Genomic DNA, 15,945 nt, shown 5'->3' with positions numbered 1-15,945 from the left:
CTTATACAATTCCGTAGATACAAAAGCTTATCGTACACCTGCCATGTAACCGTTGTTTACATCCTTCTTGGGGCTGAGACGGAGGCAGTTTAACATTTATTTTTTTGCTCATCTCTGTGCCTCGAGGTAAGGAGGTGCTTCCGTATTGATCCAGATAAATATTATAAACCTAAGCATTCATAGAGGTAGTTAAAGTAGAGGTGAATATCGATCCTCTCATGAATACTTCTGCAAACAATGTATATTTTTGAATTGTGGTTATAATTCTTCAGAGATGTTTCCATATTAGCTTAAGTAAACATTATAAACCCAAGCATTCATAGAGGTAGTCAAAGTAAGGTGAATATCAATCCTCTCATGAATACTTCTGCAAACAACGTATAGTTTTGATTTGTGGTTATAATCAAGTAAGATGTTTCCATATTAGCTTAAGTAAACATTATAAACCCAAGCATTCCTAGAGTTAGTTAAAGTAAGGTGAATATCAATCCCTTCATGAATACTTCTGCAAACAACGAAACTATTTAATAATTAGTTAGTGGTTGTAGATGTTTCCATATTAGCTTAAGTAAACATTATAAACCCAACATTCATAGAGGCAGTTAAAGTAGAGTGAAATATCGATCCTCTCATAAATACTTCTACAAACAACGAAACCATTTAATTTTTAGTTGGTTATAATTCTTAAGGTGAGATGTTTCCATATTAGCTTAAGTAAACATTATAAACCCAAGCATTCATAGAGGTAGTTAAAGTAAGGTGAATATCGATCCTCCATCAATACTTCTGCAAACAACGGATAATTTTGAATTGTGGTTATAATTGTTTAGGTGAGACGCTTCCATATTAGCTTAAATAAACATTATAAACCCAAGCATTCCTAGAGGTAGTTAAAGTAGAGGTGAATATCGATCCTCATGAATACTTCTGCAAACAACGAAACCATTTAATATTTAGTTGGTGGTTATAGAGAAAGATAAAAAGAAGAGATAGAGAGAATGGAAAGAGTAGAAAGAAAGAAGAATAGAAAGAGCGTAGAAGAAGAAGAATAGAAAGAGCATAGAAGAAAGGAAGAGATAGAGAGAACAGATAGAGTAGAAAGAAAGAAGAATAGAAAGAGCATAGAAGAAGAAGAGATAGAAAGAAGAAGAATAGAAAGAGCATAGAAGAAAGGAAGAGATAGAGAGAACAGATAGAGTAGAAAGAGCATAGAAGAAGAAGAGATAGAGAGAACAGAAAGAGTAGAAAGAAAGAGAAGAGATAGAAAGATAGAAAACCATTTAATTTTTGGTTAGTGGTTACAATTTCTTATGAGGCCAAACTTTACCTTGCACGGGTGTTTTAAGAGATATGACAAGCCTGCATTGCCCCGTCCTTCTGCTCTGTCCGTTGAAAATAACTTGAGTATATAATGGAACCACGACCTATAGATACTAATAGAAAACATAACATAGAAAAATAGTAATTGTAGATTTTATTGCTGTGTCTGCATTCTTTTTGACCATGAGAAACAGTGGAAAATATTATTATACACATTATCCATCGCATTTTTCTTCTTTAACTGATCATGTGTTGCTAATATTATCCTAAGAAAAGTTTTACATACAATTATAATCATTGATAATCGTTTTGTTTTTTACTGCTTTTGCATTTCTTTTGACCAAGGGAAACAGCGGAAAATATTATTATTCATTATACCCATCCAATTTTTCTTCTTTCACTGATCATGTGTTGCTAATATAATTTAACATGCAATTATAATCATTAATAATTGTTTCATGTGTTTTAAATGTTCCTCCAGATGACACCCACGGCAGACACCACCACCTGCTACATCTGCAACGACAAGCGGAGGACAGCCAACACTGATGCCTCCACCACCCCCACAGGACCCCACGCCGACTCCGCGACCCTGAAGCAGACCCTAATCCGCGCACTCTCCCATGGGCACGCGGAGGACTTAGCGAGTGGAGGGGAAGAGGATTTTGGGCTGACAAGCGGTGTGTGCGTGGTGTCCCTCAGCTCAAGATACGATGGAGGGTTGGAGGCCGTGAGTGACAGGGTGGCGGGGGACCAAGTTGTTATATGTCGCCGGTGCACGGGACTGCTTAAGGACTTTGAACACCACGAGCAGATGGCAGCGAGGAAGGCTGAGGAGATCAGACGTTTTTTGATGCGGCAGATGCAGTTTGAGGAGGAGGAGGAGGACAGTGGAGGATCGACATCACTCTCCCATTCGCTGCAAGACTCCATTAAGAAGACCATGGCGAGGAGTCAAGATGAACGGCAGGGTATCATCGCGGCCTTCAGGGCATTCAGGAAGTCTGGGATGAGGGAGGCGAGAGGGAAAGGAAGGAAGCGGAAAAAAGAATTGCTTTCCTCGGATACGAATAATGAGGAGAAGGACAATGTTGATGATGACGATGATGTGGGAGATGAGGATGAGATGGAGGAAATTATACAGGAGGAGAATGTTAAGGAGGAGGAGGAAAGACGGAAACAGGAAATCGCCTCTGCACGTCACAGCGAGAGGATTCAGAGGAGGAGAGAGGACGGCTTGGTCATGCGCTGGGGAGACACTTTGTTCGAGAATGAAGACGATATGAAGCTACTGGAAGATGAGGACTTGTTTGACTACTCCCCTAGTATCTTGCTGAAGGATAGATCGTATGCGAGACGAGGAAGGGGCAAAAAACTCACCCGTGTTGTGCGATCTGCCGTGCCGTCCGCCAAGCCTGAAGAGGACACGGAGTTCAAGTTTCAATGCCCCTTTTGCTTCCGATACTACACTCCCATGAGCTCACGCATACACAACTGCACCTCCTACAAGAACCAGCTGAGGTGCCAAGTGTGTAACATCTTCTTCACCTCCTACGTCAGGCTGGAGAAGCATTTAGAAGTGATTCACATGCAGCAGAAACAACTGACCTGCACCACGGACGGCTGCAGCTTCATGTGCATCGCTGAACCGACACTCACCATACACAAACACTTCCATGTCCTCGAGTCCTTCACCGGGGAGGGGGATGACAAGGAGGCGAGAGGGATGAGGAAGGCCGAGTTTAACCAGCGGAGGAGGGAGTCCGTGCAGGGGAGAGGGAGACACGAGGAGGTTACACTTGAGGATGACGAGGAAGGTGTCATGAGTTCGCCGGAGATCGCCGACCGCGTTTCCTTCCTGATTGACGAGAAGAGCTTCCTATCCGACGGCCACCCGCTTAACATCACCATGGACAGGATCTCTAAGGATGAGGAGGAGGATCATAAGGTGTTACGATTCCAAGGCAATGACAGAAACCAGGCAAAACATCTCTCTCCGAATTTGAGGCTAGAATCAGGTGCGTTAACCCCTGAGAAAGATGAACGGAAGTCACCCAAGGGCAGTAATTTAGTCTTGCAGTGCCCGATATGCGACATTACTCTCGTGTCCACCAGGAGTTACCAGGAGCACATACGGGACATTCACAACTTGCGGGTGACGACCAAGATAGCGGGTGAGGACTCCTTCAGCAGAGAGTCGCCGCAGAAGGGCTCAAGTTCAGAGTCCCTGATGAGGATAGTCAAGTATTATAATGTAAAAAAAAACTCCAACGTAACTCTGAGGGTCATGGAGTGAGACGAGAGGGAGAGAAAGGCAACAAGCAGGACACGGAGAGTAAAAGTTCATCCGTGGCGGCGAGTTACGGAGACTCCAAGGAGGGGAGCAACTTGGAGTACGTGTGGAAACCTTTGTTGTTCGGAGATAAAGAAGATAAGGAAGAGATTCATACCAGTGAGGAGGAGCAGGTCATGGAGAAGAAGAATAAAGACAGCAAAAAGAATCACAAATGTCCGACATGTGCAAAATCCTTCCCCTCCAGAGCTCACCTAAAAGAGCATGAAATCAGCCACTCCAGCACACAGCAGTACCGGTGCAGCGTGTGTGGCCAGGGATTCAAGAGGAAGAACGCTCTAAGTAAACACATGCGCATCTTCCACAGCAATGGGCCTGGCAGTGTTGTGTGTTCATGCGGGAAGGTGTTCGCCTCAAAGGAGCTGATGGAGAAGCACAAGGAGAACAGTGGGCAACATCGGCTGCTGGTGTGTGGGGAGTGTGGCGCCATGTACAAGACCCAGGCCAACTTGGAGAGCCACATTCTGCTGCACCAGGAGACTCGGGCAGGTGGCGACGCGTGGCCCCACACCTGTCACACCTGCCAGGAGAGGTTCAGCAGTCGAGCGTCCCTGAGAAACCACACCCGGGACACCCACAGCGCCAATGTCTTCCCATGTCCCGAGTGCAGCAAAACCTTCAGGACGCAGAAGCAGCTCCGCCTTCACTGCCTGCGCAGACACACCGCGGGTGACCGAGAGTTCCTGTGTCCTCTCTGCAGCAAGGCGTTCCATGTCCTCAAGGATCTTCGCCGCCACATGCAGACTCACAACCCGGCTGGGACTCACGAGTGTCCCGCCTGCCACTCCAAGTTCAAGACGGAGTCGACGCTGCGCTCACACATGAAGTCCAACTCGAAGGGGAAGCCGTATGACTGCAGCATTTGCCTCTTCCCGTGCTGCACCCTGGAGGCCCTCAGGGAACACTTGCTGGGCTGCCACAGTATCCAGGACATCGGGAGTGACTTCAGCACGACCTGGAACTCCAAGTGTCTGGTATGTGGGCAGGTGTTCCTGAGGCGCTCGGTCCTGGCACAACACATGAAGACACACTTTGGCCCCGAGGACACCCAGCTTGTGGTTCTGGAGGACACCGAGGTTGATATTGCTCAAAACTCTCTGTTCCAGCAGGACTTTACTGAGCCGGGGCAGGTAGGAGCCAGACAGACAAGGCTTGGCAGGGTGAAGGGCAAGGCTTCACCCCACCATGAGAAGGCAACTCAGGCTGAACCCAAGGTGATAAAGACGAGGAAAGAATGTTTACCTGAAGAAGTGGATGAAGGGACCAGAGATAGCCAGACAGTAGTCACCCCAGCACAGACAGACACTACTAATGAGACATTCCCTGACACAGACAGTGACAGACAGACAGACTCAGGAAGCCAGGAGGAGGAGACTGAGAGCAATGTGTGGGGAGAGAAGAGTGTGGGGGCCATGGAGACCTCAGCCCCAGGGGTGGGTGGCGCGCCGGCTGCCTCGAGTAGCTGCAGCGTGGAGGGCGAGGAGACGCGGTACATCTGTGAGGCGTGCTCCCTGGTGCTGACGGACATGGAGGAGCTCAAGGTGCACCTCCTCACCTGCTACAAGGAGGACTCCAGCGACGAGTGCTTTGTGGTCTTTGAGGTGGACGAGGACAACAAGGTGCAGTAGCCGGACACGGACACGCTCCCACTAAGGTCACGGTGCCACACTAGAGATAGGTCATGTACTGCTGTCTACTGTAATATTTATACTTTTTGATGAATCTATTGGTAAAAGTTTCTAATGTAAATTCGTACTGATAAAAGTCCCGGTTCGCAAAGTACAGCAGCTCCGCCATGGTGTTGAGGAAGGAGTGGAAGAGCAGATAGAACCACGACAACCAGACAATGTGGTTCGGGATCTGGAAGAGTGGTTGATTGTGGTTACTATTAATTTAACTTTCTAAAACCACAAAAAGTACTTTAATAAATCTATGCAAAGGGAAACAGTGGTTCTGAAATATATGGTATACATTCCTTACAACTTCTTTCTTTTCCTAAGTAGCAGTGTAAATACAAAATAATTACTGCTTTCCACTTCCTATGACAATTTTACAAGCTTACCTAAGAGAGCCTTGCCAGTAAAGCAAATCTATGGATCCTGCCGTGGGGTGCTTGGTGCAGGGAAGGTGTGTGTGGGGGCCTGCTGAGAGGGACCTCCGGGGATGGTGTGTTCCTGGCAGTCATCATCATCATCACTTCATCGACGCCTGCTCCTAGGAGCTCCCACCAGGGGATGGCCACGGCAGAAGAGCTTCCAACTTTCTCTATCCAGACACTCCCTCCTTGCCTGCTCAAAGTTTCTCAAGGATCTTTCCCCCCTCTCCCTAACGCACTCTTGCACCCTATCCCTTCATTTCACTGGAGGTCGTCCTCTAGCATTCCCTCCCCCTATCTCACTCACATACACCCTTCTGGTCATCTTACTCTCCTCCATTTGCTCCACGAGGCCAAACCACTTCAAAGTCTGTCGTTTCACTTCTTCCACCACTCCACACTTCTTCCCTTCACCCCTGTGACACATTCCAAAACGCTCGTACACACTTTCATTACTCATTCCATCCATTCTACTCACACCACAAGCACTCCTCAAATAACTCATTTCCACTGCTTGAACTCTAGACCTCTGACTTTCATTCCTGGCCCACATTTTACTTGCATATGTGAAGGTTGGTACTATTACTGTATTTCTCAAATCCCTCTTTACCTCCATGCTCACACTTCTGCCATTCATGATTCGTCCCAAAGACCCTACCACCCTTCTTCCTTGCAATGCCCTTTCTCTTATCTCTCCCTCCGTACCACCATGCTTACACATAACTGATCCAAGGCGGTAGTGAGTGTGCATAACTCACCACCCCTTCACCGCCGTCCTCTCATGCTGGCAGGCTGCAGGCTTTGACAGTTGAGACAAACAAGAAATTGAAAAATAAACTACAGGCAAAAAAAATTACCAATATTTACAATAAATATATATTTGAACACGTGAAACAGGAGAATAATATAAAAATCCTACCCCTCATTTGTTGTAATGTAATAAACAGCTTCATCCGTCCCTTCCCTTGACAGTGTGGGGCCCTACATGTAAAGGGGCTGTTACACTGGGCAAATTTTCCGTGGATCTTGTCAAACCACGATTTCCGCTGGCGTGGTTCTCATATTTCCGTGGTTTTCTGACGTGTCCACGATCTCCCAAAGCTACGGTAGATTTCACCGAAGGACGACGGTATTACTCACCATCATCATCATCAGCAACAACAAGAAACAAATGAGAACCACGCCAGCGGAAATCGTGGTTTGACTGAAGATCCACAGAAAATTTGCTCAGTGTAATAGTCCCTTAACTTTTGGCACCAGCAGAGTAGGCACCAAAACCACACCCTAATTTTTTTTTTTTTTATTTATTTATTTTTTTTACGGTAGAGGAGTCGGTTCAAGGGCATAAAAAAAGGTAACAAATGTGAAAAAAAGCCCGGTACTCACTGCTATAGAGAGTCCGAGGAGTGGCCGGAAGACAGGTCAATGATCCGTTATTTCTACTCAGTACCAGACTAATAAAGAGATTTCCTGTGTAGTGTCCTAAAATTCCCTCCTCTTTTTTATATTAACGCCAAACACCAAAGCAACAAGGAATTTTCATTGTATTTTGTGTTTCATTTGGGAGCTTACAAACGTGCTGTACTGGACTGTAAAACTGGTCCTTTGTTGCGTATATGATAGCATGAGGAACCCTAAAGCATGCCCACACCTCACCAGCCACTGCCCTTAACACCAAGCTGGGTGGAGATGCAGCACAGTAGGCAATACATAGGAAAACTGCTTCCTTAACCCAGTAGCAGCGACGGGCCAAATTTGTGGCTTTACCGTGTAGCAGCGACGGGCTAAATTTGTGGCTTTACCGTGTAGCAGCGACGGGCCAAATTTGTGGCTTTACCGTGTAGCAGCGACGGGCTAAATTTGTGGCTTTACCGTGTAGCAGCGACGGGCCAAATTTGTGGCTTTACCGTGTAGCAGCGACGGGCTAAATTTGTGCCATGATATAAACCCCCCCAAAATAGATGATGCATAAAGTGATCACAAATGCATTGATATATGTTATGAAATGGTTTGTGCGAGTGATGATTTTTTCTCATTTTTCTCGCTTAGAGGGACCATTAAGAAACATGATCCCTGCTGCTGCCAGGTTAATGATTGCCAGGCTGAGGAATGATGTGAACTAGGTCAGGCTCACCAATTTGTACTCAACATTTTAATTAGTACTCAGACCATGAAAAAAAAAAAAAAAAAAAAGATGAAAATACCCAAATACTGAGACTGAAACTGGGCACCTCTCCACCCAAAATTGACCTCTCTTTTGGCCACTCTTTACTTTTGTCTATTGTGGGAGCAGTGAGCAGTGGGCTTTATCTTTCTCTACATTCTTTTTGTTGCCCTTGAGCTGTCTCCTTCATTGTAAAAAAAAGTCACTATCAAACTTAATTCTAGCTTGTATTTCTTTTCTTCAGCTCAGTTTTAGTATTCATAACTCTTTACAGACCGGCACAAGTACGCTATGTCTTTTTACCATACACAGCCACCATCGGCCTGTCATGAAGGATGTAGCCGTTACACACTCTGAGGGCCTTGGACGCTGCCTCCTCATCAGGGAAGGTGACGAACGCCTGCCCCTTCATGCGGCCACCAAGGATTCTGTACAGGATCTTGGGGCCATCGCTGGACTCAAAGTGGCCCATCAGAGCACCCAGGTCCTTCGGGGAGACTCTAGCGGACAGGTTTTTGATGTAGAGTGTCCGTGATGGTGTCCCTTCCTCGTAGTGTTTGAATTTTTCCATCTCCTTTAACTCGTGGATGCTCCTCCTGTTTGCCTCTATCACCGCCAAGGGAGTGAGGTCACCTGGGTCAAGGGTCATGATGAAGGGTTTGGTCTGGTCGGCTGGCTTGACCTCGTTTTTCTTGGTCACATGTAGAGGTGCATCATTGTTCCTGGTGGTGGTGGCGGTGGTCTTCTGTGGTGGCTGGGGAAGGGGACCACTCATCCTCCTGGTGCTAGGCTCAAGGACCTTTGGGATCTGCCGCATATCCCAGTAGGACTCCGGCTTTTCGGTTAAGTAAATACACTGTGAGGCTTCTGTTCTGTTCCGCTTGGGTGTGGTGAGTTCTGCCATCTTGTCCTGTTGTCTCTTCCTGGCGGGTTCCTGAGAGTGACTCGGGGTTGGCTCCTGAGTGGGGAAAAGCTCCTCAGCCAGCTCCTTCAGGTGGTTCATGGGGTGAGCCGCGGGGAGGAAGTCCTGGTGGCGAGGTGGGTGTTCAACCTTGCCCAGCACTGGTCCTCCACTGGCCCCACCCAAGCAGTAGTCTATAGCCTCGGTAACACTGGTCTGTTCTGGTGTGTCGAGAGATCCCCCAAGTTGTTTTTTGTGCCTTGCCAGTTTCTCTTCAATGGCCTCCAGCCGCTGCCTCCTGGCGAAGGGGGCCTCCAGCGGGGAACTCTCGCTCTCCCCATCCAGAAGGAGTCGGATCTCGGCATCGGTCAGGCCACAGGACTTGAGTGTTTGCCTCACGTGCAGGAGCGACTCCACACTCCGGAAGGATTCAAAGGACGCCAAGCCACTGGTGCTGCCCGTGACGGACTCCTCACATGCCGCCTTCACAAACTTCCTCTGGTTGTGCCGCTGCTGGTCCAAGGATGTGTGTGTAGACAGCTGCTTCTGCACCAACTCCTTCAAGAGCCTCTGCCTCAAACTCTCACCGGGACTCTCCTCAGGGGCCTCCTCGTCCTGCCCGAAATAGCGGTACTTTTTCACGTTACTGTAAGTTATTGACGCCATTCTGCAGAACACACACAAACCCACACACAATAAATACCCAACACCGTAACGACCCTCGGCCTTACTCGGCCTCACAAACAGTCTATGTGCGATGCGACAAGCCCGACCCTTCCTCACACATAAGGGTTCCAGTTACTGCCGTCCTCGGGTGTGAGGGAGCCCGTGATGAGAAGCACAATGTCCACAACCCACCATATCCCCACACCGCCCAGTGTCAGCAGCTTCCCCACGGCTGTCCCGGTGTGGCCCAGGCAAAATCGGTCCATGCCCAAGAAGCCGAGCAGGACGCTGTAGATGAGGGTGGTCACAAAGTAGTGCCCACTGTACCTGGTGGAGAGAAGGAGGAGGATGAGAAGGAAGGAGGAGGAGGAGGATAAGAGAGGAGGAGGATAAGGGAGGAGGAGGAGGAGGAGGAGGAGGAAGAGAAGAGAGGAGGAGGAGGATGATGATGAGAAGAGAGGAGGAGGAGGATGATGATGAGAAAAGAGGAGGAGGAGGAGGAGGAGGATGAGAAGAGAGGAGGAGGAGGAGGATGATGATGATAAGAGAGGAGGAGGAGGAGGATGAGGAAGAGAGAGGAGGAGGAGGAGGAGGAGGAAGATAAGATAGGAGGAGGAGGAGGAGGAGGATGAGAAGGGAGGAGGAGGAGGAGGATGAGAGAGGAGGAGGAGGATGAGGGAGGAGGATGATGAGAAGAGAGGAGGAGGAGGAGGATAAGAGAGGAGGAGGAGGATGAGAAGGGAGGAGGATGATGATGATGAGAAGAGAGGAGGAGGAGGAGGAGGATAAGAGAGGAGGAGGATGATAATGAGAAGAGAGGAGGAGGAGGAGGAGGATGATGATGAGAAGAGAGGAGGAGGAGGATGAGAAGGGAGGAGGAGGATGAGAAGGGAGGAGGAGGATGATGATGAGAAGAGAGGAGGAGGAGGAGGATGATAATGAGAAGAGAGGAGGAGGAGGATGAGAAGGGAGGAGGAGGATGAGAAGGGAGGAGGAGGATAATGAGAAGAGAGGAGGAGAAGGAGGAGGAGGAGGAGGATGAGAAGAGAGGAGGAGGAGGAGGAGGATGATGAGAAGAGAGGAGGAGGAGGATGAGAAGGGAGGAGGAGGAGGATGAGAAGAGAGGAGGAGGATGAGAAGAGAGGAGGAGGAAAGAGGAGGATTATAAGAAAGGAGGAGGAAAGAGGAGGATTATAAGAAAGGAGGAGGATGAGAAGGAAGGATGATGATGATGAGAAGAGAGGAGGAGGAGGAGGAGAAGAGAGGAGGAGGAGGAGGAGGAGGAGGATGAGAAGAGAGGAGGAGGAGGAAAAAGGAGGATTATAATGAGAGAGGAGAGGAGGAGGAGGAGGAGGAGGAGGAGGAGGAGGATGAGAGGAAGAGGAGGATGAGGAAGATGATGATGAGAAGAGAGGAGGAGGAGGAGGATGATGATGATGAGAAGAGAGGAGGAGGAGGAGGAGAAGAGAGGAGGAGGAGGAGGATGATGATGATGAAAAGAGAAGAGGAGGAGGAGGAGGAGGATGATAATGAGAAGAGAGGAGGAGGAGGAGGAGGATGATGAGAAGAGAGGAGGAGGAGGAGGAGGAGGATGAGAAGAGAGGAGGAGGAGGAGGATGATAATGAGAAGAGAGGAGGAGGAGGAGGATGATAATGAGAAGAGAGGAGGAGGAGGATGAGAAGGCAGGAGGAGGATGATGATGAGAAGAGAGTAGGATGATGATGATGATGATGATGAGAAGAGAGGAGGAGGAGGAAGAGGAGGATGATGAGAAAGGAGGAGGAGGAGGATGAGAAGGGAGGAGGAGGAAGAGGAGAATGGAAGAGGAGGAGGAGGATGAGAAGGGAGGAGGAGGAGGATGTTGATGAGTAGAGAAGAGGAGGAGGAGAAGGAGAAGGATGATTATGATGAGAAGAGGAGGAGGAGAAGGAGGAGGAGGAGGAGGAGGAGGATGAGAAGAGAGGAGGAGGAGGATGATGATGATGAGAAGAGAGGAGGAGGAGGAGGAGGAGGAGGAGGATGAGAAGAGAGGAGGAGGAGGAGGAGGAGGAGGAGGAGGAGGAGGAGGAGGAGGAGGAGGAGGAGGATGATGAGAAGAGAGGAGGAGGAGGATGATGAGAAGAGAGGAGGAGGAGGATGAGAAGGGAGGAGGAGGAGGATGAGAAGAGAGGAGGAGGAGGATGAGAAGGGAGGAGGAGGATGAGAAGAGAGGAGGAGTAGGAGTAGGATGATGAGGAGGACTGAGGAGGGGTTGAGTTATGGTTCCCAGACAACTTAGCATCATTAGGATTTATAAGATCTGTAATTCATATGGGGCATCTCGAGAAGGGGCGGAAGGGACACTCATTTTCCCTGGGAGAGGCAGACTACACATCCCAGGAAAACAGGATATATATTGCCAGGGAAAAGCGACCTTCTGTACACCAAATACAAGGTCACTCTTCCCCTGGGACTTGCTGTAAACATAATGGCTTTGTTCCTTATGCCCCTTCTCTGCATGCCTCATATATACAATACTTACTGCAGAGAGAGAGAGAAGGGTATTTTTTTTAGTTTACTACTTAGAGAAATGAACTGAGCTTTGTTTTCTTTCATTGTATCTGGTACATAGTTACAGTGCTTGAGATAGCGTTAGAGTGCACAAATCACTCTCCCTGATACCAGCGAAGTGAATCAGGCCAATCATGCTGAGGCTCTTACGGCCATACCATACATCTCCCTCAAAACCTTCCTCTTCCTCTTCCCTTAAACAGTGTCCCCTTTCTGCTGGATACTATAACGTGACCTGGACCCCTTCCTTCGCTAGAGCTTCTTCCGAGTTGGAGAAAATGTCCGAAAAGGTTCTACAGTCGAAGAGGTTGCCTTATGGTACGGCCGTTAGCCCCTCACACTTACTTGATGCACGGGAAGCCATCACGCAGGAACTGTCTCTCCCCGCAACACTCAATGCCCTGCAACACTGTGCAATACACCTTGGTGATCTCAACGTCCTCAAACCTCTGCCCTCCAAACTGGAAGTAAATGGGAGAGAAAAACAATAAAGGATTTTTGTGATTTGAATACTGCATCTTGTTTTTTGAGCTCTGCGAACTTATCTCGGAGCTAAAATTGAACTAACAGTGAGACAGGCATGTGTGAATCCTTAACTGTCTTTATTCTTACACTGTATTCTGGTCACCGTTGCCAGATTATTGTACTCAAACTTTCAGAGCATAGTATTTTCCAGTTTTTGACATCTATCTATTGCCAAGAAACATCAGGAATTAACTATTTTAACGATAAATATAAATGAATCTAGTTATTGGGTCCCAGGAGACAGTTTTTGGGTCGGAAGTTGGTAAATATAAGAGGCTGAGTACGACAATCTGGCAACGCTGGTTCTGCTGCTACTGAAACATAGTGATAAACAAATGGATGGTGACGCTCTGCTCTCCCCATTATCCATTCCTTCACACTTCCTTTTCCTCTGCTTTCCTTCCCCTCCCCACCCCTCCCAGCCACCTCTCTTCATTCATTCCTTAAGATACTTTCTCTCCTCTCCCTTTCTTTCCCCTCCCCTCCTTAACCAGGTAGCAGCGGGGATCATGTTTCTTAATGGTCCCTCTAAGCGAGAAAAATGAGAAAAAATCATAACTCACACAAACCAGTTCATGATATATATCGAAGCATTTGTGATCAGTTTATGTATCATCTATTTTGGGGGGTTTATATCATGGCACAAATCTGGCCCGTCGCTGCTACCGTGTTAAGGGTCTCCTAAGTCTACTCCTATGACTGAACTTAAAAATAATATACAGTACCCCATTGGAATGAGAGATTACAACCAGTCTATTTGCATACGGGTCCATAACGTATATACAGCAACCCGTGGGAATGAGAACGACAACAGAAAAAAGTAGTCTGGAGCAAGATACCAAGGCAAGAGTAGAGAATCTCATCTGAAACTAAATTTGATTACCTACTCTTTTTGGCATCTTCACACTATGATATCTTTGTATGAGGGGCAGGGTCTGGGCAGTATTATATTTTTGTTTTGTCCTTGGTTACTCCACCACTGATAAAAAAATAAATAAATAAATAAATAAATAAATAAAATGGGGATGCAAGGGTATTAAACAAGTGGAATAAACTACCTGAAAATGACATCCACAGCCCTTGCGTCAATACCTTTAAAAACAGATTTGACAACTTTGAGAGAGATGCACAGAGAAGAGGCACCCTTATGAGTAGTTAGCTCCCTGCCTCTTTACTATCACAAAGGTAAACTATCACCAAGGTAAACAACAGCCCTTCCCGCACCTTGACGCAGCCGTAACCCTCGTCGTCGCGGGCTGAGTGGTTCCCCTGGTGGTCCGTCAGCTCCTGGCAGTCAAGGAACTCTAGGGGTCTGGAAGGGGGAGGCGAGCGAGAAAATAAATATGTGAATCATGAGAATATAGTGCTATGGGACATTTTAGGGAGAGAAACCAAGTCAAAGAAACAAATGAAAAGCAAAGCAAAGATTGGCACGGATTTCGCCGTCACTGGTGGTAACATATAGTCCCAGGTCCTTCTCTGCCTCTGTGGTGGATAGTGGAGTGTTTCCCATGTGGTATTGGTGTGCTGGATATCCCTTCCCAAGGTGCATGACTTTACATTTTTCTTCACTGAATTGTAGGAGAGAGGACTGATAGGAGAGAGAGGGAGGAGGAGGAGGTAACAGGACAGAGGAGGAAGCAGAGGAAAGAGAGAGAGAGAGAGAGAGAGAGAGAGAGAGAGAGAGAGAGAGAGAGAGAGAGAGAGAGAGAGAGAGAGAGAGAGAGAGAGAGAGAGAGAGAGAGAGAGAGAGAGAGAGAGAGAGAGAGAGGAGGTAACAGGAGAGAGGAGGAAGCAGAAGAGAGGGAAGGAAGAGGAGAGAGAGGAGGAGGTGCCGTAACAAGAGAGAGAGAGGGATTTACATAGAAAACCAGACCCCACAGACCTCATGGTCCAGACTAGGTGGTCAGTCCTTAAACCTAAGTGATTCTACATTAATCAGATGGCTCCAAAACTTTGCATTTCAACTCGTTAATATTAAGTTCAAGGAAGTGACAGTCGAACTTGTTTTTAAAGGAATGTTACATTGGACCACTGAAGTTGGGAGCTTATTCCATTCTCGCACTATGTTAGTGAAGAAAAATTTGGTGCAATCTGAATTTACTTGTCTACATTTGAGTTTTATGGCATTGTTCCTCATTCGCAAGGTGTCATCGATCATGAACAGTTTTGATTTGTCCACATCTGTGAAACCATTAAGTATTTTAAAACATTTGATCAGTTTTCCTCGGAGGCGACGTTTCTCAAGAGAGAACATGTTGAGGGTGGAAACCCTCTCTTCGTAGGGTTTGTTGCGCAAGCAAGGGATCCTTTTTGTTGCCCAACGCTGAATACCTTCTAATTTAGCAATGTCCTTTGCATGGTGAGGAGACCAAAACTGTACTGCATATTCCAAGTGGGGTCTGACTAAACTATTGGAGAGCAGAAGTATTACATCTTTAATTTTTTAATAAGAAGTTTCTTTTAATGAAGCCCAACATTCTATTAGCTTTATTTGCTGCATCGTTGCATTGCTGTGAGAATTTGAAGTTTGACGCAATTTTGACCCACATGCCTTAACGCACTGAACGCTTTTAAGTTTAATGCCGTGCATTTCGAAATCGAACTTCTTATTTCTTGTTGCAACTTGAAGGACCTGGCACTTCTCTACATTAAAAAGCATCTCCCATCTATCCGACCAGGCTGAAATTTTGTGCAAATCCTCTTGGAGGCTCTTGGAGGAGGAGGAAACAGGAGAGAGGAGGAAGCAGAAGAAAGAGGGAAGGTTGGTTGATGAGGTTTCAGGCCTTGCTCTGCCGCTGATGCAATGCAAGGAAGAGGAGAGAGGGAGGATGATGATGATAATAATAATGATAATAATAACAATAATAATAATAATAATAATAATAATAATAATAATACCAAGAAGTGAGGTGAATTATATATTAGCCGTTTCATTTCCAGGCACGAGAGGGATGTTAAAAGGCATAGCACCCAAATAATCTGACATTCTGCTGTAGAGAGACTTAATTATTGAGGTCATGGAGTCAAGGCGTGTTAATAAGGGGCAGGAGGTTAATAATGCGGGTTAGGCTTTCCAGTTTCCTTTCCAGGCGAGGAGACAAAAGCGCCTCACACTCACAAATAGGAACAGTTGACCCTCGGGGAGTGGGGCACACAGAGGTCAGGGGTCGAGGGGTCATCGCTCTGCTGCTGCTCCCCGGTGACACGTGAAGGGCCGGAAAATACCACGAAAAGGATAAAAAGGACGAGGTTCAGGCCCTCCCCCATGATGTAAACACTGGACCCACTGCTGCCAGCCCTCCCGAGCCACACAACCCCCGCCATAACCCATCTGAGCGTATACATAACCCACATGAGATATTTTCTA

At 47.2% G+C, this 15,945-nt stretch overlaps 4 protein-coding genes across 4 annotated transcripts; 2 read left to right on the top strand and 2 right to left on the bottom strand.

The window, feature by feature from the left end:
- Window positions 1-31: 31 nt before the first annotated feature.
- On the top strand, window positions 32-3,616 carry LOC127005487 (uncharacterized). The gene is made up of 2 exons (XM_050874389.1): window positions 32-126; window positions 1,802-3,616. The coding sequence occupies exon 2, from the start codon at window positions 1,802-1,804 to the stop codon at window positions 3,614-3,616; it is 1,815 nt and encodes a 604-aa protein (XP_050730346.1). The 5' UTR covers window positions 32-126.
- Window positions 3,617-3,780: 164 nt separating this feature from the next.
- Window positions 3,781-5,658, top strand: LOC127005488 (zinc finger protein 366-like). The gene has a single exon (XM_050874390.1). The coding sequence runs from the start codon at window positions 3,790-3,792 to the stop codon at window positions 5,299-5,301; it is 1,512 nt and encodes a 503-aa protein (XP_050730347.1). The 5' UTR covers window positions 3,781-3,789; the 3' UTR covers window positions 5,302-5,658.
- A 970-nt stretch (window positions 5,659-6,628) lies between these two features.
- On the bottom strand, window positions 6,629-9,499 carry LOC127005485 (RNA-binding protein 41-like). The gene has a single exon (XM_050874387.1). It carries the CDS (start codon window positions 9,497-9,499, stop codon window positions 8,222-8,224), a length of 1,278 nt encoding a protein of 425 aa, XP_050730344.1. The 3' UTR covers window positions 6,629-8,221.
- Window positions 9,500-9,612: 113 nt separating this feature from the next.
- LOC127005486 (TM2 domain-containing protein CG11103-like) lies at window positions 9,613-15,888 on the bottom strand. The gene is made up of 4 exons (XM_050874388.1): window positions 15,697-15,888; window positions 13,800-13,887; window positions 12,396-12,511; window positions 9,613-9,826 (listed from the first exon to the last, which is right to left on the bottom strand). Exons 1-4 carry the CDS (start codon window positions 15,843-15,845, stop codon window positions 9,613-9,615), a joined length of 567 nt encoding a protein of 188 aa, XP_050730345.1. The 5' UTR covers window positions 15,846-15,888.
- Window positions 15,889-15,945: the final 57 nt, after the last annotated feature.

Source organism: Eriocheir sinensis, chromosome 30 (assembly GCF_024679095.1).
Source record: "Eriocheir sinensis breed Jianghai 21 chromosome 30, ASM2467909v1, whole genome shotgun sequence".
NCBI classification, from domain to species: Eukaryota; Metazoa; Arthropoda; class Malacostraca; order Decapoda; family Varunidae; genus Eriocheir; species Eriocheir sinensis.
Note: the sequence above shows the minus strand (reverse complement) of the source record. Positions and strands in the feature narration are given on the sequence as shown.

What these genes read in the sequence shown, in the direction of transcription:
- LOC127005487 (XM_050874389.1), top strand. Translation starts at nt 1,802, where the DNA reads ATGACACCCACGGCAGACACCACCACCTGCTACATCTGCAACGACAAG.
- LOC127005488 (XM_050874390.1), top strand. Translation starts at nt 3,790, where the DNA reads ATGGAGAAGAAGAATAAAGACAGCAAAAAGAATCACAAATGTCCGACA.
- LOC127005485 (XM_050874387.1), bottom strand. Translation starts at nt 9,499, where the DNA reads ATGGCGTCAATAACTTACAGTAACGTGAAAAAGTACCGCTATTTCGGG.
- LOC127005486 (XM_050874388.1), bottom strand. Translation starts at nt 15,845, where the DNA reads ATGGGGGAGGGCCTGAACCTCGTCCTTTTTATCCTTTTCGTGGTATTT. An exon ending in AGGGTTACGGCTGCGTCAAG is followed by an intron (nt 12,512 to 13,799) that starts GTGCGGGAAGGG and finishes ATTTACTTCCAG; the next exon opens with TTTGGAGGGCAGAGGTTTGA. An exon ending in GATGGCTTCCCGTGCATCAA is followed by an intron (nt 9,827 to 12,395) that starts GTAAGTGTGAGG and finishes TCTCTCCACCAG; the next exon opens with GTACAGTGGGCACTACTTTG.